The sequence below is a fragment of the Semicossyphus pulcher genome, unplaced genomic scaffold (genome assembly GCF_022749685.1).
Source record: "Semicossyphus pulcher isolate SPU_LCO1_2020_fin unplaced genomic scaffold, fSemPul1.0.p SCAF_11, whole genome shotgun sequence".
NCBI lineage: Eukaryota > Metazoa > Chordata > Actinopteri > Labriformes > Labridae > Semicossyphus > Semicossyphus pulcher.
In genome coordinates this window covers 15,340,838-15,362,457 of record NW_027211615.1, presented here as the reverse complement: position 1 = coordinate 15,362,457, position 21,620 = coordinate 15,340,838, and the positions used below count along the sequence as shown (strand labels likewise).

At 41.6% G+C, this 21,620-nt stretch overlaps 1 protein-coding gene across 1 annotated transcript in view; it reads left to right on the top strand.

Annotated features, from left to right (window-relative positions):
* nbas (NBAS subunit of NRZ tethering complex) overlaps positions 1–21,620 on the top strand; it is a 185,129-nt gene that overhangs the window by 29,398 nt on the left and 134,111 nt on the right. Inside the window, exons 16-22 of the mRNA XM_069657356.1 lie at positions 3,763–3,888; positions 4,232–4,383; positions 4,521–4,658; positions 12,150–12,228; positions 14,824–14,928; positions 16,466–16,602; positions 20,054–20,140. Coding sequence (XP_069513457.1) covers positions 3,763–3,888; positions 4,232–4,383; positions 4,521–4,658; positions 12,150–12,228; positions 14,824–14,928; positions 16,466–16,602; positions 20,054–20,140 — 824 coding nt within the window. The remainder of the gene's footprint in view (positions 1–3,762; positions 3,889–4,231; positions 4,384–4,520; positions 4,659–12,149; positions 12,229–14,823; positions 14,929–16,465; positions 16,603–20,053; positions 20,141–21,620) is intronic.

Here is a 21,620-nt window from a genome sequence, read left to right as displayed (position 1 = left end):
TGCCTGCATAAGTAGCTCACTGGCAGGGCTGCTAACAGTTTTATTAGCTGAATCCAGAGAGAGAAAGAAGCAGTTTTTGATGTCCTCCTACGTAAGGTTTAACTGTGTGGGGTTCTCATTGCCCTCGAGGAATCACAGTCTGGCTAATGTGTTGCTTTGTACTCCTACACACGGAAAGAGATGGATATGCCGTGTGTGTGTGTGTGTGTGTGTGTCAGTAAACTCGCACACATGTACTTTCACACACACTGAGTAGGCCAGCATAAACTGAGGTGTCATACGGTTGTTGGATCAAATCATTTTGTGAGACATTGATATGACACAGAACCTCTTTTAGCATCATTACGTGTTGACATCTAAACCAGGCCAGTGGAATAATAAAAATAATACCAACAACAAGTGCTGCTGCTGCCGAAGAAAATATGTTGACATGTCTAAGAATCTATTGACGTCCTAGCAGCTTTGTGAGGCTTTACTTAAGCAATAGGGAGTGCTGTTGTACTGAATATTGGCACAGCTTCAGGCCTCGTGCCAAAGTTAATCACAGACGTGCTAATAAATAGTACAACAGCATGAGCAGAGTTCTATAAGTAAATGGGCTACACTTGTATAGCGCTTTACTTGTCTTCTTACCAATGACAGTGCTTTTACACTACATGTCACATTCACCCTTTCACGCACACATTCACACACTGACGGCAAAGGCTACTATGCAAAGTGCCAATTAGGAACTAATAGCATTCATACCCGAACCCGCAATTTGGGGTTTAAGTAGCAGTCAGGGATTGAACCCCCAAACTTCTGACCTTCTGAGAGATGACCGACTCTACCACTGAGCCACAGCCGTTTCTTAAGCAATATCACACAAGAAGGAGTGCTGTTGTACTGAATATTGGCACAGCTACAGGCCTCGTGCCAATGTTAATCACAGCCAGCTAATATAGAGTACAACAGCATGACCTCTAGTGTGATATTGCTTTAACTGGCATATAGTAGTAAACTGTTATAACCTGGGGTGGAGTGATACATATAGTTCAAGTCCAAGTGCTGTTGTACTCTATGTCAATGCTCATGAAATGCTGCTTGCGTACTAAAATTACTTGGTCGGAACTAACTGTTGTGTAATTAGCTGCAGCAGTGTATAAAGTAAAATGCTGACAGCATGCTAACCTGACAATGCTCATATGTTAAGGTGAAGCTGCAACATATTAGCAATACATCCAAGTGTTAAGCAGGTATAATGTTTCTCCCTTTCACCATCTTAGTTTAGTGTTTTCTACAATTTATCTACAACTGTGTTTGTGCTATCACTTAAAAAAATCAGATACAAAATTCTGAATTGTCCACTTCTTTGGTTTTGTTAACTATTATCATTACTAGCAGATTTTTGCATGCTTACATAATGTAGCGTTGCGGAATATAGCTAGACGGATGGAAGAAGAACGAGGAAGAGGCGATGTGCATTGCTAGATCAAAAGAGCCCAGATTTATTTCCTTGTCGCAGCAACAGCTAACCTGAGGTTGAGGTGTCCCCGGAAAAACAACAAACAGGTTTGCTAACTGTTTTTCTCACTTAGCTCTCGGTCGCTCAACATGCGTCTTCTATTTCCCAGAACGCCAAACTCTCGCTTAAAAGTAACTTTAAAACAATAACTCCCAGTGTTGTGACCGAGTCATCTTTGGTCAAGTCCCAAGTAAGTCTCAAGTCATTTGGTCCAAGTCTCAAGCATGTCTCAAGTAATTTTTTCTTGGGCAAGTCAAGTCACAGGTTATGTCAAGTCAAGTGAAGTCGAGTCCTTAGTTAAGGCAAGTCAAGCCCCGAGTCAAGTCACTTTTTTTCCACCGAAGATACAGCACTCTTACCTGTAGCATCCGTTCTGTATAAAGAGAAGACACGGTAATAGTAGCTCGTCTAATAATGATATTATTGGCCAATTTATATAACCTGTTCAAAAAGTATGACAATGAATTGTACCTGTATTATCTATGGAAAAGACGCAGCCATGATGATGGTCTGGTCAGAGACCGTATTGGGTTGTGATGAGTACGACTGATGAGGCTTCTCTTTGGGGAAAAACATCAGGTATCTGGGGGCTTTGATGTAGCGTGTTGCCATAGCAAGGAGTTTGACTGACAGCCAGTCATCCAATCATGACAATCACATATCGGGGAGTTTTTTGAGTCGTCCAACCATGATTCCCAGTTTGCGCTGCATACATACTTGAAAGTTAGACAGAAACATTCAAACTTATGAACACACTCAAGTCATCCGAGTCGTCATGCCTCAAGTCAAGTCTCAAGTCATTAACTTGCAAGTCCAAGTCGAGTCTCAAGTCATTTATTATTCGTCAAGTCAAGTCACAAGTCATTAACGCTGGGTTTAATCCTTCCCTTTTTTGACCAAATACTTGCAGATTTATGCTGAGCTCAGATATCCCCAATTAGCCTCATCTGTACTTTGTGTAAAGTGCTTAATAGCAAGTGTTAGCATGCTAACCCTCTGAACTAAGCGGCTGTAAATGGTACATTTCCATTGGCTGCATTCTAATACCAATACTTGCATACTAGTTGGTATGCCAGAAACAGATTTAGTACATCCCGATAAATGTTTATCAAATTCTGACCCACTATCTTCTCAAAAAGACTGCGACAGCTTAAGTGCAAGAAGGTCAAAGGTCAAGGTGCAATGTTAAAAACTGATAAAAAGTAGGTCCCAGTTTTATGCATACTGCATGTCAAGACAAAACAGTGACTCGAGTCCAAGTCACCAAGTCTCAAGTCCACATCTCTGATAACTCCCTCCTCCCTCTGCTGGAACTACTTCTCAGCCAATTACCCTCTACGATGGACACCTCCCTCAATAAGCAACTGCAAAACAACATGAACAGTAACTTATACCCAGCGTTACAATCATGAAACTAGGATGGTGATCATGCTAAACATACAAACTAAGCGTGTAAGTTAGCTTAGTGAGTATGTTAGCATGCTAAGAACAGCTGCTAGCATGGCAGCAGATGTGTCTTTTTATTGTGTTTTTGACGTAGTACTGATGCTGTATGTGATATTACGTCCCCATATCTGGCTCCAGATTTCTCCTTTGTGTTTTCTCCCTCTGTTCATTAGTTTTTCTTTCTTCAGATCAGATCCCCAAATATTGTATTCCACTTTAGCCTTTATCTGTATCCATGTATAGCAGACTCAATCCAGATTGTGTCACAAACACAACAATAGTTTTTGATTCGGTCTTTAAGCATTCAGTGTGCGTTCTCAGGATTTTGAAGGTGCCATAGCTCGTACAAAGGTTTATTCAATACCGTGCTTTCTTTGTGCTTTAGTGTGATTGAAGATTGGGCCTGGGACTTTTCTCCTGTTTGTGTATTTTTGACTAGATATTTCTTAAAATACCTTGTGGTTTGAATTCATTTAATGCATTTTAATCATCTTATTCTGTTTACAGCGCACGCTGATTGAATCAGTACCCTTGGGAAGATATTAGGATATTAAAAAAACATTAAAATACCCCACAGAATATGAAATGAATGTTTGTACCCAGCGTTAATATTACTTGAGGAGATTAAGTGTGTCTTAATCGGAGTTGTCTTCTCAACACTTTTTTGAATTACCTTCAAATAAATGTTGTTTTGCTCTGATCGTACACATCTGTTATAGCGCTGTCTGTTCCACGGTGTGAGGAAAACATGCATAAATATCAATCTTATTCGCATAATGTGTTTATTTTGTCTGTATTTGTTTATCCCACAGATTGACAATGAAGAATATGGGGAAGCTCTGTCTCTAGCCCAAGCGTATAATCTCGATTCAGACCTTGTCTACCAGAGACAGTGGAGGAAGAGTACCGTCAGCATCGCCTCAATACAAGATTATCTGGTGAGAGATAGAGGAAATACAAGAGACGAATGAAAGGAAATTAGGAAAGGAGGAGGAGGGATGGTTAAGAGGAAAAGGAGACGAAGAATCATATGAGAGTTTTGGGGTTTATCGCTGTGTGTTAGATTTTTGGTTAGAAATCTACAGTAAATTTGTGGGGGTGGGTAGGGGGTACAGCACAGGCTTAAGTGCAGCACAACCCCCTTACTCTATTTCACGCATCATTTTTACCAATTTGTAGCAAATTTTCACACCCTTCCCTCCTAATTCTGGATCTAATTTTTTTTGCCATCATTTCTTCTGAACTCATCCCCTCTCCTTCCAATCCCTCCATCCCACCCAGAGCAAGATCTGCAAGCGCTCATGGGTGCTGCACGAATGTGTGGAGCGCGTCCCGGAGAACGTCGACGCGGCCAAGGAGCTGCTGATGTACGGCCTGAAGGGAACCGACCTCGAGGCCCTCATAGCCATAGGAAACAGGGAGGATGGGGGCAGGTAGGGCAGATGAACACACACAAATGCAACCCCAGCACATACCCAGTCCACCTGAGGCTCAGTCTGCCTAAGTGTTTTGTTTACCCATATTTTCCCTTTCAGCTGCAGTATGTGTCATTTCCCTTGCCATCTTCCAGGTTTATCATGCCAGGCGACGTTGACCTCGATGACCTTCCCTATGAAGACATGCTGTCAGACGACGTGGAGCAGGAGATGAAGAAAGAGAGAGAGAGCAGGAAGAGAGGAGAGCTGTTGGCCAAGGTCGACTTCAGCAGGTACGCAAACAGTCAGACTGTTGTTTAGTCAGCTTACTTACTCATTCCGACAGCAGAGCTGAAGATAGAAAGTCAAAGCAGGCAGAAATGCCAATGCTGTGAATATACAGAGACTAGAGCATCTATTTACACAGAATCACCCAGGTTGGACGGTGATTACAGAGACCATCCTTCAGCTGGAGGACCCAAGCTTGGTTGGCAAGCATCTGCTTTGGTTAAATGCCTTTATGCAAGCTACTGAAGACGATATGGTTTGTCAGTTGGTCCGCTGCTTTAGTCCTGACTGAAATGTATCACCAGGTTTTGGATGGAAGGCATGAATTTTTGTACAAAATTCATCGTTCCCAGAGGTTGTGGATGAAATATGTTGACAACTACGGGATGGATTGCGATGAAATTCACAACAAATATTCAAGGTCCATAGAGGATACCTGATTTTGGCTTTAGGGTGACCAGAGGGAAAAATATTGAACCATTACCTGAACCATTTCAAATCTACTCAACGCAACCTGTAAGGACCCTAATTCTCACCCTAACCCTGACCTGACTTTAGTGATCCCCCTGACTTTTTCTCTCGTGCAGCCAGTTTGAATATATCTTTCAGAGTTAAATGTCTGTACAGCTATTGGATAAATTGCTATGTAATTTGGCGCATGCATTCATGGTCCCCAGAGGATGATTTCATCCATGTAGCATCGTCGTCAGGTCCAAATTTCTACTTATTTAATCCTTCCCTTTTTTGACCAAATACTTGCAGATTTATGCTGAGCTCAGATATTCCCGTTAGCCTCAGTTGTACGTTGTGTAAAGTGCTTAATAGCAAGTGTTAGCATGCTAACCCTCTGAACTAAGCGGCTGTAAATGGTACATTTCCATTGGCTGCATTCTAATACCGATACTTCCATACTAGTTGGTATGCCAGAAACAGATTTAGTACATCCCGATAAATGTTTATCAAATTCTGACCCGCTATCTTCTCAAAAAGACCGCGACAGCTTAAGTGCAAGAAGGTCAAAGGTCAAGGCGCAATGTTATGATAAAAAGTAGGTCCCAGTTTTATACATACTGCATGTCAAGTGCGTACTTTTTAAGGGTAGATGTAGTAAGTTCTTTGGAACACGAGGCATATACCTGCTTAACATACATGCTAAGTCAATGCTGCGACTAGCATAGCATGGGTGAAGACATGTGTAGTTCAGAATGTCTACAGCCAAATACAGATTTGAAGCCACAGTTGTTGGAAGCTGTTTGCACAGTATTCCATTAAACTTTTAAGACAGCACAACCAGAATGCACCACCAGCTCCAGACTCTGAGTAGCAGTTGTTGTGTGGGCGGTAAAATCCCACTGATGGGAACCTGCCGCTGACCCGTGCGAGTCGCCTTGTCTGCAGGTTGTTGCCTACCGTTTAGAGAGCCTAAATGAAGTCATTACTATTCATTTTATCACCTATAATGACGGTTGGGTGGACTGCACTTGGATTTGTTGTAAAATAAAGAAAAGGAGGGATTGCGTTGAAAGTATTTAAGGTGAAGACGAGCGAAGCGCGAGGAAATGGGAGCGAAAGCTGCCAAATGTAACACTGATTGTTTGATTAGGTGGCACACCAGAGAGGGGATCATAAAGGCAGGGACATTAATGAGGATAAGGGAGGGAGAGAGCGTTGGTGGAGATTAGTGGGTAATCTGCTGGAGGTAATTTATGCCTTTGTTGTCGAGTGCCCAGGGAAAGACTAATGAAAAACCCTTTAGTGATCACTAATCACCTCTTATACACACACACATGCATGCAGATACTCACACCCATGTATCATGAAACACTCTCAAGCTTAGTCCACACGCATTACACACATCTGTTAAAGTAAACCCAAGTTAAAACAAATTACTGATGCACATTTAAAATGCATATCCATACCGTGTTTATGCAAGCAAGCATTATGCAAACAGGTACTTCAAGCTTCAGTAGCCGGACTGTGCTGTCTCTGTTTTTCTTCTCACCTCAGACACTTAACCACTGAGCCTCCGGCCTGCATTAGAATGAGGAAGAGCAGAGACGGTGTAATATCGAGCTCTCTCCTCCTCCGTTCCCTCCCCGTGTAGTTTTTTTGTCCCTTTGCCGGTTTGATTTTCTTTCCGTTTAACTCATCGTGTAATAAAACTGTTTAGCTTTATTGCCGAACTGTAGTCCATGGTAGATAAAGAGAAGATGGAGGAGATGAGAAAAGAAAGAAGATGGAGTAAAAAATCGATAATTTACTAACTATTAAAAAAACCATTACATTAAATCCTCAGTGAATTGCCTTTTTTAAATACGCCTATTTCTCTCCTTTCTCTGTGTCTGCGTCAGGTTGCCTGCCAGGCTGCTCCGACATGTGTCCCCAAATTATTTTTTTATATATATGCGTGCATCAGTCTGGGGTTCGGGTGCAGTGAAGCCCCTCGCTAATGGATCTAACCATGTTGCCTGAAGGCCTGCGGCTGAGGCCTGAGACAGATAATAATTCTCTTAATTTCTTTTTAACTACACCACCATTACAGAGATGGCTCGGTATCGATCACAGCTGGGTTTTGTACATCTGTGTGTGTGTGTGTGTGTGTGTGTGTGATGGTTCGGTGTATAGATAAGGACTGTATTTAACTGCTGACTGTAGCCGTCTTTTGTCCCGCCTCATGTTTCGAGGTTGTCTGTGTTTGTGTGTGTGTATGCATGTGCACTTAAAAGATCTGCTGTTTTTTTAAAGAGCAACTTGCAGCCTGGAGACCAAAGTGAGTAAATGTGTAGAAAAATGATTAAGTAGGTATATTTTCATCGAAATATGTGAATTAATAAACTACAGTGGCTTCTGGAGTCATTTTTTTAACGTTTTCTTATACTTCCGCATCAAAACAGACAACCGAATGTAACGTAACATAAGTCCCGCCGATTAAAGGGCCACTTCACTGATTTTCAACCTCAGTCCTATCATGCTATCATGGGGCGCTAATGCCATTATGGAAGGAAAAAAATGCACCCTGGAAAACCTCCGTCAGACTACGTAAAACGTGTCATTTGGCGGAGGCCAGGGAGCTCGCTAAACTACACTTCCTCAATCTAGGACGCCCGCCTCCGATGTCATGTCTCAGTCAAAATCGTCAGGTTTGAAATGTAGACTGCAGACCTGAAGATTTTTCTCATGATCCACCGGTATATTCTCGTCGTATTTCTGATTCTGTACCGCTCTGAGCCGTTGCATACAGCGAAACAGTAGTATTTCACTCCAGCCTCTCTCGCTGGGCTGTTCCTTTAAGAGGGAGGGGCGCAATGCACGCTGGGTGTTGTAGGGATGTAGAATGGGCGAGACCACGAGCTGTTTGTACAACTTTCTCCACAGCTATGGCGCCAATTTCAAGTATTATTGCTCCTATCGCTTACAGAGAACACCAGCTTTGACTGACAGAGGGTTTTTCCAGGGGCGAACTGCTCCTTTAATACTCAATCTTGCCTAGATTGTCCTTGATTGAGGAAGAGTAGTTAAGCGGGCTCCCTGGCCTCTGCCAGGTGACGCGTTTTAGGTAGTCTGGCGGAGGTTTTCCAGGGCCCATTAGAGAAGCGGATAGCATCCTCCAAAGGCACAGAGCCAAATTGCATTTTTTTCCTACCATAGTGGCATTAGTTCTTCATAAAAGCATGAAAGGACTGAGGTTGAAAATCGGCAAACAGGCCCTTCAATAAAGTAAAAAATGTAACCTGCAAGTTGCACTTTAAGCACCAAAGAAAATAATGGATGCTAGAGTACATTTGTCTTGTTACTACCAGCTTTACCCCTATAGGCAAAGTGTTCTTCTAGTACTGCATTTAGTTATCCTGAAATGTAATATCATGTAGAACACAGTCTTCCTCAGGACTTACTTATTGCTTTTTATTCTTAACCTTCATGCACCAGTCCTGTTTTTTTGTCCGGCTTGTTTTAAAAGTACTGTTCTGGCCGCATGCGCACTTTGTTGTTGTAGCCTCTTTCTCATCATTCTGCGTATGCATAATAAAATATAATTTAGAAGCTGCCAAGGGCCATTATAACCGCGGCTCTGACTCTCCGCATACAATAACAAGATGGACAATACTGCAGCTGTAGCCGGCGTGTGTGTGTTTATATGTGTGTGTGTGTGTGTGTGAGAGAGACGGGAGAAAAAGAGTGAAGAAGAGAGTGTGCAGTGCTGCAAGGTGTTTATGTCCTTATCTGATCCGATTCAGACCTCAATCAGAAGTCTCATTTTCTCATTTTCTCCAGCAATGGTCGTGTGTCTGTGTGTGTGTGTGTGGAGGTGTGGCGGTGTAGTCTTTCATGTGTATGTGAAGGAATGAGCTGCAGTGTTTTTGTCTGTTTATGCAGTCATATTGTGTCCCTCTCACTGTGTGATAATCGCTTTTATCACACACTCCATTTCTGTGTGTGTGTGTGTGTGTGTGTGTTACTGTTTATGCCTTTTAATCTCTGTCCAGTACAGTCATATTCAGGGTGTTTTGTATATAGATTAAGGGGCAATGCCACCTGATTGTAATAACCTGCATTTCTGTTAGCTTGGATATACGCAGTGCACACAATTAAGTAATCGAGGTCCCCTCTCTTTACATTAGAAAGCATATGCAATGATGTGTAACAGTCTAAAGCAGACTTTAAGTTGAGCACATTACATTTTAAACCTCCTAGCCTTCAATCTCCACTCAGATGTGTCAGTGATTTAGTTCATTCTTGCCCTTTCTTAACCGTGCTTTCCCCTCGAGTCACTGTTTATTGTAAGGGCAATTCAGGGAACTAATATAAACCTTTACAAAGGCACAGGGCGCTCTGCTGCCGCTTCAGTGTACAGACAGAGAGGCTGCTCATTTGTATGTGTAACAGTGTACTACACACTGTTTATGCTGTACTTGAGTGGAATTCAGCAGTAGGATTGGCAATTTCGTAGCAAAGGGATGTGGACCTGAATTCATTCAAACATTCAGCCACCTCCAACCAGTTGGTGGCCATTTCCACACAACCCACTGAAGATTAGAGGCATGATATGCAAGATTTCCTTTTAAAATATCTTAAAGAGGGGTTATTATGCTGTTTCACATTTTAAGATATATATAATGTTACAATGTTGGATGTCCAGACCTTGTGGGTGAAGTTTCAAATCTGTAGGTAAAAGTATGTTGGAGTAATCCCCATGCATCTCAGCTCAGTCAGCAGGCTGCTGTGAACGCCAGGTTTCACACAGTTACACGCTGCACTTTGTGATGTCACTCAGAGAGTTGGCCAATCAGAAGAAAGTAGGCTTGTAGGGTTGGGGTTTCTTAAAGGGACAGAGCTGACTGAGTCGTTTCAGGGAGAGGCTATATGAGGGCCTGCACAGAGCACCAGTGTGCGAAAAATTCATTTTTTCCCCTGCAAATTACGCTAAGCTACTCCACAGGTATCACAGAGTAAAATATGAAGCTTGAAATTAGCATAGAACGAAAACTTTATTTTATGAAACGTGACTTCGCTGGTCTTCCGGGGAAACACAGGAAATACCACAGATATGTCAAAGAGCAAGTAAAGAATCTGGCTACCTTCTTACGTTAGCTAACATTACTTGTGACTATTTAATCGCTACTAAATAACATAACATGAATAAACTCAACTTTTAAGTCAGTAAACTTGAATCTGTGTCCATGAACATGATTCTGCCAGAGGAGTATTCACAATGGTGGTTGTTTTACAGTGAACGCAACAACCATTATCCCATGCTAGTTTGCAGCGTCACTAAACCATGTTCTGTTCTGTTTTTGATTCAGAGACTTGAGATGTGTTTTGGACATTTTTCTTACCAATAGCTTTAATTTCTTACTCGTCGTCACGTCTCGTCATCTTCTGGAGGTAGTGTAAAAATTAATCGAGAAAGAGAAAGGCTATAGCCATGCTAGTAGCACTTTGAGGCTTCACCTTTTGCGCAGTGTTTTAAGCTAGCTGCGAAAGTTAGCATGCTAACAGACTCCCAGTGAAAATGCAAAAATATTATAATAATACATTGTTAACTTTTTAGTTCTGTGTGTTAGCATGCTACTCATTATGACAATGCTAACGTGTTAAGCAGATATAATATGTACCCTGTTCTCCGTCTTAGTTGTGTTTGATAGCATGCTAACGTTTGCTAATAAGCACTAAACACAAAGTACAGCTGAGGGTGTCGCTAACGTCTTGACAAAAGCTCTAACAATACATCCTGAGAGAATTCTTTTTACAAATTTTTTATTTTACTCCGTCTTATAAATGTCTAGACATTCTTCACTAAATGCCAGAAATGTCAATCTGCCTGCAGCGGCTGGTTTAAATTCAAAGCATTATCTTCCTAAACTCATAATTAGACATAGTCTGGCTTGTTTGGCTAAAAATACACTTGTTATAAAAAAAGTCTTTCAGTAAAGGAAGACTTTAATAAAAAGTTTAGTCAACCAAATTGGGAATGACAGATGTCCCCTCACGTCTTCTTCTTCTTCTGATGCCAGTTTGTTATATTAGAGTGTGTGATTGAGCCATCATATAAAAGCTGTAGAGGAAAACAGACGGCTAACACAGCTTTCTAACATCTTGTCTCATCTCCTTTCCTTCCTCCCCGCCTCTCCTTCCTTCCTCCACTTCTCTGACTTTGCTGTGAAGAGGCAGTGCAAAGCAATAATTACCACTAGTACGAGTGTTAAGCTGCTGCTCTTTGATGTGCCAGAGAGTGTGTTGAGCCAGTGTTAATCTCTGTTAGTCTGTGTAGAGGAACCCTGATAAGGCCTTATAGCGCCCTCTGTAATGAGGGATTAGGGATTAAGGCGTCGGTGTAGGGGTCAGCTCCCCTGTGGTCACACTGCGGTTGATCCTGGCCAAGTTTTTAGGGACTGCTTTGCCTTTTTCAGGTTGTTTCCTTGTGGATTGAACTCGTCTGCTCTGTGTGCTGAAAAATATTTATTTTCCTGCGAGTGCGTGGAGGCGTATCTGACCACTCGCGGTGGTTTTCAGCCTTGTTGTTCCTTTCCCTTGAGCACCTCCAGTGATTGAATTGTAGGTAGATTGTATACAGCCCAGTGCCTCGGTGTTTGTGGTCCTCCAATTTATTTATGGTTGTGATTAAATGACATTGAAAATGGATTTGATTCCTACAGGGCAATCACTCACCTCATTGACATCCAGCATCCCATACATAACAACTGAAGGGTTCTCGTGGTCATAAGGAGTTGATTTGTTGCCCTTAGAAAATGATTACGTCCAGAGGGCACTATGGCGTATTGTAGTCACCAGTCCGCAGCATTGTTATATAGGTCCCTGTGGGTGTACTGTATGAGGTCAGTTTACAGTTAATTTAAAGCTAGACTGTGAAGCAAAGCTTGATTTAACTGTAGTAAGAACTATTCAGGTCTTGTAATTTCAGTTTTTAAGGTGGAGATGTTGTGTTGAAGTTCTGCTGTTGATTGTTTGTATACGTGTGTGTGTGTTTGTGTGCTTAGGCTGACTCTGGAGCAGAAGGAGCTGTGTCGGAGCCGACTGAAACTGCTCTCCTACCTGGACCGGCTTGCAACGTACGAGGTAACAACAACCACCCACCTATTCTTTAGCACTCTCGATTAAGCCTAATTAAGCCGATTAAGAAATCATGCGATAGGTTAGGTCAGACCAAGATTTAATCAAAGTGATTTATCTTCTGATTGTTTGTCACCAAATCATGAAGAACTGCACACCATAGTTTTCGAGAGATCAATGTGTCGTCTTTTTATGTCTTGCTTGGAGCGCCCGACAGTCCATAACTGAAAAATATGCACTTTCGATGATATAAGACAAATAATCCCAAATAATTTTCACATTTTTAGAAGCTTGTTAAAGATAATTACTCAGATAATGTAACCATTATCAAAGGTATAGATTTAGTTGTCTGTCGATCCAGTTGTCTCAGCTCTACATATAAGTCTGATTTGATCACCCCTCGATCCCACAGGATCCATGTCTGGCGCATTCCGTCTGCGCCGCGATTCTGGCATTTGAGGGTTACCGTAAAATCCAGAATAGAAGTCGCACCGGAATATAAGTGGCAGTCTGTTTTTGGGCATCTCACAGAGGGAAAAGGGTTTTCTATAGCTATTTATAAATAAAAACGTTATTTCAACACTATTTCAATTTATCTTCACTTAAAACAAACACAAAACACACACAAATTACAGCCTACCATCTGTTCTCGCCATGTCGAATTTGCAATCTTGCTAGCTACCAGTGTTGCAGCTAGCGGTAGCTGGCAGCCTATGGTAACGTTGATTGTTGTGGGGGTGGCGGCTGCAATGGCGATCATGACGATGTCCGCGATGAAGTTAGTTTTCCTCACTTAAAACAGCGAGGTAAACAGCACTGCGGCGTATTGTAAATAGGAGACGGTGTAGCGGCTTGGACCTGGAAACAGTTTAATGCGGAGATGTGACGTCACCACTTAACAACCGACCACAATAAGATATCTCTCTATGCACTTTATACTGGTATATTGGTCACACCGGTGTATAGGACGCAGCACACTTTTTAGATGGAAAAAATGTATTAAAAATAAAACACTGAATTTTACAGTAACTGTTCAAGCAAGGGGGTCCCAAATCCAAAGATTAATTTTACGCTATCTACACAATGCGCAATGAGCAATGTCCGATTTGCTCATCTCGGCCTGGGAAGGGTCATTAATTAGCTCAGCAAACCTAATATGGAGCAAATTGCAGACTCAAAACTAACTTCCTCTGTACCGGATGGTCTGCCCTTCAGTGAAAACACAGCATACTCCTCAAAAAGAGATTCTGTGTTTTCTTTCCATCATTAAAGTGCCCATTAAAAAAACCAAACAGATTTTTTCTAATCTTTATTGGAAGTACTTCTAACAATGTTGGTCCATTTTTGAGCCAGCGGGCTCAATGAATTCTGGCTTGATGTTTTCCAGACTAATGTTTCATTATGAAAGACTGAGCTCACGGGATTTAGGCTTGTGACCACATAGGAAGGAGAATGTGTTTGAAGTGCTATTAACTATTATTAAAATTACACAGGACCCTATCATGTGTCCATTTACATGTTCGCAGAAGCTCGTTTAATGTTTTTGTTACACGTTCTTCTCTTTCTGGGTTGTTTTCCCTTTGGCAGCCTAATTCTTTCATATCCAATCCCTCCAAAGCACCGATGCTCTTCTCGTATCTCTTTTATTGATGCTCTCTCTTAAACCCACTAATCTCTTTAGAAATATTGAAAAGTTGGAGAAGGTGTTTACGTGAGCTGCATTTGAAGTACCAATGAAGGGTTTTGAATCCAGCTACGTTGTAAAATACGCTTCTATTCTAACACTAACAGGCTTACAGTGTGTAAGAATCAGTGCGGCGTAGATGGATGCGTTTTTAAAGTGGATCTTTGACACTTGCAACTACCGACCGCTCTGTATTTCAGATTTACGATGACTAATGTTAACATGCACACCCTTATTCATCCACAATAAATCACAGACGAACAGGGCCGCGCTTCCTCCCATGCATGAGAGGAGAGATGAGATTTTACCCTGCTAGATATTCAACTCAGACAGAGTGACGTCTCTCTCTTTATTCGGACATCGTCATGGTAACTGCAGCGCTCGTCAGATTCCTTTTGCCCCAATCCATTTTCTCTGGCTGTCTATGAATATGATATTAGGGTTTTTATCATACCGACTTGGGCTGGCTCTGTCTGCATACGGCCCATTCAAAGGCTATCCATCAGACACACAGGCTCTCTCTCACACACACACACTGGAATAGAGGATGTTGCGGAGATTTCATACACACAGACACACATAAATCACTCCAGTCAAAGGCCAGCACAACAAATGCTGCCTCCTGACTTATGCGTGTGCACACTTACTCTCTCTCAAACCCTCCTCAGATGGTTCAAGACATCTGTAAAGTTAAATAGCATCCGTGTTGACTTTGTCTCACTGCATTCATTTGCAGTCACATCCGGCACTCGCTCTTTTCCTCTCATCTTTACTTTGACTTTCTACCCACTCGCACCTCTGGAAAGATAACCCTCCGCCTCACAAATTTTCTTTTTATGAACCCCGGTCGTATGCCTTCTTCCTCAATTTGTCTTGTCTCTCTTTCTTTGCCTCCTCTCTTGCTTTACACTCTCCAGGAGATACTCGGCGGTCCTCACGCAGCCGAGGAGAAATATGACGCCGAGTTCTTCAAGAAGTTCCGCAGTCAAAATATCGTTTTGTCAGCAAGAAACTACGCCAGGGTAACATCAGACTTTTTTAAAGTCATCCCACTCTTCTTACATCTGTTTGGTACTAATGTGATACAAACTCAGTTGCCAGTTTATTATTGTTATATTATCTTTATTTTTAATAGCCCTGCATTAAATTTCCAGCTTTTGTTGAAACTTGTTGTGGATTCAACTGACCTGTTGATTGGATGCTGCATTTTGTGGTGCTGATAAACTGTGTTAAATTATACAATAGGATATGATACAATATGATACGATACAGTACGATATGACATGATATGATACAATACAATACGTTATGCTTTATTTTCCCTCTAGGGAAATTTGTCTTGGTTTTAAGTGCACACATTCATCTGCCTCCACATAGAGGTGTTTCTATTATCTACGATACAATACGACATTATATATTATGATAGAGATCTAGATAGAATATATGATATATTATTATTATACGATACAATACACTATACTTTATTTTCCTAGGATTAGGATTGTTTTTTCTGGGCTATTTTCGCCTTTAATGATAGGACAGCTGAAAAGAGACAATAATGGGAGAGGTGGGATAAAATGCAGTGGACTGGAGAGGACTGGAGCCGAACCTGCGGCTGTTGCAACAAGGATTGTAGCCTCCGTACATGGGGCGCCTGCTCTACCCACTTAGCTTAAACAGTGCCCCATCCATCCATCCATTATCTATACCGCTTTTCCTATCTATACCGCTTATCCTGTTCAGGGCAACGGAGGGCCAGAGCTGTCCCAGCTGTCATTTGGGCGAAGGGCAGGGTACACCCTGGACTGGTCGCCAGTCAATCACAGGGCTGACACATAGAGACAGACAACCTTTCGCACTCTATGGGCAATTAAGAGTCACCAATTAACCTTACAAGCATGTCTTTGGTGCAGCCCTAAACAGTGCCACCCTATAGCGAAATTTAAGAGGTGTTTCTATTATCTACAATCGATACGACAGCAAACAATATGATACAATACGATAGGATTCTATTATTTACGATGCGATTCGATACAATATAATTTATTGTCCCTGTAAAGAAATTTGTCTTTGATTCGAATGCTGCACACATTTCGCTGCCTCCACAGAGAGCTATTCTGTTATTGAGACTACCTTCATTGATAGTACAGGTTTGGACGCAATAGAAACACCTGTCAGTATAACGCAATACAGTTTAACAGCATGACAAAACAGCCACCTAAATAACCATAATGTTGCAACACCTCTCTAGCATAGTTGCAACCAAAAATTAACATTATATCCTTCTTGAAATTAGGATTTATTGCATAAGTGTATAATATTGCGCTAGCTGTGGCTAGGTGATACAAGTAAACTGCTAACTTTGTGTGTTTCTTCATGTTTCCTACAGAAGGGGTTAGCACTAATTTCATCTTGAATATATTGCATCAGTATTTGCAGTTAATGAAGAAGATTTTTTGAGTAATGTAATCACACAATGTTCAAATGTTTTAATGAATTTAAAATTAGTTCACTAAAAGTTTCCACTTGCTGGACCATCCACTTGTTGTTTGCCTGCAGGAGAGCAACGTGCAGGCTCTTGATATTCTCTTCACGTACCACGGAGCAGAACTCCTCCAGCACCGGCTAGCTATCCTCCACAACTTCCCAGAAACCACCTCTCCACACGAGTACACCATGCTGCTGCCTGAAGCCTGGTGAGACACACACAAATACGCACACAGCCGTCGATGTCTGCATTAGTTACAGTAACTACCTAAAGAAGAAATTAGAATCTCTGACTGCTTTCATGTGAAGTGGAGCCGCGTAGGTTGAATCGCAGAGTGTGGATGCTTCCAGCCGCTGAACACTCAAAGCAAATGTAAAGTGCAGCCTTCTGTTATAGAGATATTTCGATTCAATTATCCTGTCCTGTAAAGAGGTGAACATGTCAAGAAAATTATATGCAGATCAGAGACTGACAAGAGGGTGAGGATTTATACTTTTTGAACTCTGCATAAGTATGAGCTATTTTATTCTTTTCTGTTCTGATGTATTCAGCTAGCATTTCACACTACACTACAGTACAAAACAGAATCTACAAAGAAGCACTCGTGGGTATACAATGATACTGAGTCTGAAAGCATTTTCAAAAAGTACCAAAAATAGTCATTTTAAATAGAAATGAATGATTAAGTGCAATCTAAACACACAGCTTCAATAATATATTAGTAGCTATCTATTCTCACCTTAAACAGTAACGCAGTCCGAGAAAAAAGGCACACACTTACATACACACACACACACACACACACACACATAAGAGCTTATTAACTATTAGCAGCTTGGTTAGCTCATTTTAATGTGAGTAAAAACAGCTAGCTTAGCTCATTTTAATCTTAGTAATAACAGCTAGCTTAGCTCATTTTAATCTTAGTAATAACAGCTAGCTTAGCTCATTTTAATCTTAGTAATAACAGCTAACGTAGCTCATTTTAATGTGAGTAAAAACAGCTAGCTTAGCTCATTTTAATGTGAGTAAAAACAGCTAGCTTAGCTCATTTTAATCTTAGTAATAACAGCTAGCTTAGCTCATTTTAATCTTAGTAATAACAGCTAGCTTAGCTCATTTTAATCTTAGTAATAACAGCTAGCGTAGCTCATTTTAATGTGAGTAAAAACAGCTAGCTTAGCTCATTTTAATCTTAGTAATAACAGCTAGCTTAGCTCATTTTAATCTTAGTAATAACAGCTAACTTAGCTCATTTTAATGTGCTTAATAACAGCTAGCTTAGCTCATTTTAATGTGAGTAAAAACAGCTAACTTAGCTCATTTAATGTGAGTAAAAACAGCTCAGTTAGTTCATTTTAATGTGAGTAAAAACAGTTAGCTTAGCTCATTTTAATGAGAGTAAAAACAGCTAGCTTAGCTCATTTTAATGTGAGCTACATTTTAGTGTTAACCATTGCTGATGGACTTTTTTAAAAACGGAAATATAACCATTTTTTAATTACTAAAATAATTTCCAAATCAATAGTCAAAGTTTGTCGCCGTAGGTGAGACCCTGTCGGGGTTCCACTCAGCAATAACAACCTGCTCACTATACATTATCCCTTACATAAGTATACACACAGAACCAGAGCTGAAGGGCCGACATTGCCAAACACGACAACAACATGCAACAACCTAAAAATGACAATACGACCTTTAATGATAGTAATTCTCAGCTTATTTTCTCCTTTGGGATTAGAGGAATGTTGAAGAGGAGGTAGTTGGGGTGAGGATATGTGAGAAGGAGATGATGGAGGAGAGTTCTGTAGGGGAAGGAGTCATTCCTCTCTCCTTTATGGTCCACTAATAGAGGTGACAGACTGGATTTACTGATGAGTGCAGTTAGCCATCCATTGCTCCTTTTTGTTTCCTCTTACTCGCTTCTCCATTTTTCTCCTCTCCACATTTTCCCCCTCCTCTATTTTAGACTATTCCTCTATTATCAGCACCGGTATTTTATTTATTAAAATACAACATCTGCATTTTCATAAAGACACACATGATTACAAGAGTTTAAAAAACATATAGAAATGATTATTTTTAAGACTTCCTTTCTACACACTCACACTGCCGCTGCTCCCCTTTTATTAGCCAAGTCTGAGTTTGTATGGAGGTCAGGCAGCTGTGGCTCTGCAGTGAGCATCCATCATGGCTCTGACGCTGTGGGGCAGTTTCCTATTCTCCCCAGCCTGTAGGCACCAACTGCTCCTCCCAGCAGCGCTCGCTGCTACACTGCAGCAGACGGAGCCGGCTGAGGCCATCTGTTTGGAGCTCACTTGTTATATACTGAAGTCTTGCTTCACTGCAAGGGAAAAATACTCTCTTGTAATATTGATCAGATCTGCAAGGGGGACCTCGAGACGCGTGGAGGAATGCAGAATAGTGGTATTTTTTATTGAAAAACTTTGCCCGTAGCTTGACAGGCGCAGCCTAGTGGAAATATAAATAAACTTAAAGCTCCAAGTTTGCTTTGCATCTCCATTTTCCTGCCGCCCATCTTCCCATGCCTCTCTCAGGCTGACGGGAAGTAGATTAGGGGAGCGGGCGTGGAATAACTCATCCCTCCCATCGATATTTAAGCTCTCACACCAATATTTACTCCCCAGCCTCTAACCTGGCTGACTTTAATAAGGGCAGAGGAGCAGGAAGTGGGCTTTTTTTTTCCATCTCTGTCATCTTTGCGTTAAAATTCCAGTCGTAATGTATGAACTCGTGCCAGAGTGTTGGTAAAAAACCTTCCTACTTTTGTGCGTTGGCATAAATCACATCGGCTACACGGACACTTCTTATGTATTTTGTGATTGGATAGAATTTATGGCAGGGTTGAAAAACTGCTGCAGCGTGTGTGCACTTGGCCTTTAATGGCAAAGCTATAGATGATTTGTAGCCCGCACTATCTGCTCGAGTTTTACAGCCACAGTACATATTTTTCTGTCTATATACAGACAAATAGATAACAAGAAGAATTGCAGTAATCCTAGAATAAGATAAAACAGCCTCAGTTCTGCCCGGTTTTTCAGATTGGGTGCATGCATTCATATACGTCTGTGCGTCTTGTCAGCGCTGACGCGCCGGGTTACAGAGTCATTCTTCACTTTGGTTTCCTTTCGTGTGTAGTCCCTATTTATCTCCCTCAGACCTGTCACACTCAAGGAGACCAGGAAGAAGTAAAGCTCAGTGTCGACATGGCGTGTGGAAAATAAAAGTCCTCGCTATTTACAACCGAGGCACGACTCTCCTCTTTTCCGAAGTTCTTTGACTTGTTTATTGTTATGCTTTTGTGTTTCTTGCTCTCCCTTTCTTTCCTTATTATGCTCTGCTGTTTCAATTTCCCCATATGTTGCTGCCTCTCACCAGAGTTTCCCTGTAGTTTATGACCATGTTTAGTTTGAGACAGTAAAAGTCTCTTCGGATTTATCAGGTGCCATTATAGGCAGGTGGCAGGTTTATTTTTTGACTATTTGCTCGCCTTTGTCCTTTGCTCTGATATAAACACATTGTCCATTGTTTTTCCCTAAACTAACCCTTCTTCCTCTATTTGTTGTCTCCTTTTCTTTTGTATCTTCCTCTGCCTTGGCCTCTTCCTCTCTTTCCGCCTCTTTCTTTCACTCCCTCAGCCTGGATGACAGAGGCGAGCTGGTGTTGATCCCATGGGACGAGCAGAGGCACAGAGAGATGGACTGGTGCGAAGCAGAGGAATGCAGGTAGACAGTGATATAAACACACTCAATTTTTAATTCACTAGATTTGAGCAACAATGAGATATATAGTAAAATCCGTCTATACCCCTGATAACAAAGCCTCTCGCAGTGTATAGTAGTTGAAATTCAGCCTCCACGCAGGCCAGATGCTTGCGCTGGCATGATTATGCGGAACAAAACATGACATCCTGTTATCTCGATGTTAAACAGAACCATAACAAACTAATACCAAATCTTGTTGCACCGCCAATTTATGCCATTTGCCGGCTTCTGTAGGGAGCCAGCTTCATTTACAATTTTATTTAGCAGCCTCTTTTTATTGCTCTTTGGTGTAGAGTCATAAAATCAGTTGGCGAGTGGGGTACGGTTGGCTGGGATTGCAGAGTGAAGTAGTGGTGCCGTGATTGTGTAATGCCAGCGATGTTTAGGATTGTGTTTATGATGTGTTCAGTCCAACACACTCCATTTTCCCCCGATTTTACATCCTCATTCTGACCAGTTTTATTCTGTTTATGTTTTCCCTCTGATTGCTCCAAATAATGACTGTATATAAAGATGGACGACGCGACTCCATCTGCTCTCATTGTACAAAATTGAAGCCAAAATACCCCCAGTGATGGGCGCTGCCATCTTGCTCTCGTGGCGTCATTTGGAGCCAGAGTTGCGCAGTAGAGATCGGGCGGGTGGAGCCGCCTCATATCTGCTCCTCTCCTAACGTCGGTCTCCTCCCCGTGCAGCATGATAACTCTGCTAAACCATGCGCGGATTACCTCTGGCTCATCTCAATCATAGCATGTGAATCTAAGATACAGCCTACACACAGTGGAGAAATGTAAAATCAGACAGGAAAGAGAGGAGAGTGCTCCCTCTGTATCCATGGGATCGTTGCCGTGGATATGGGGAGAGTGGGCGGTGCTTAATGTGGCGTACACACTGCCAGACGTATGTGGATAAATGCGTCCCAGACCACCTCCGTATGTGGCCTGAGTGATCGAATCTGAGTGCGTCTTCGATCCGTCCTGGGTGCGTTCACACCTGTAGTTAAGGCTGTCCGCTTGTGATCCGATCACGAAAACCACATGTTGCTACCAGGCGTTAAGGGCCTTAGATCCCAAGCCCATTGGTTGCTTCTGAATGGACCTCTTTAATAACTGATCATGAATATATTCATTTCATTTTGAAACACCAAAGAAATTTACTGCAGCAGGACGGGACATGTGGGACTGGCTCCAAATGTGCTAGTGCATATGTTCAAGGTAGTCACTATACGTCATTAAGTCTTTACACATTTAACACAAACATTTAGCATGATACATTACAGAACAGTACAGATACATTAGCAATGTCAGGCTTTGGCTTCATATACATGAATACATTATGTGTTTGTAGGATTCATTCATTGCTGCTTTTGCTTCTTGATTATAAGAAATAAACAGAATAGAGCCAGATTTGCGCTATAATTAATTATTCTAATAATTCCCCC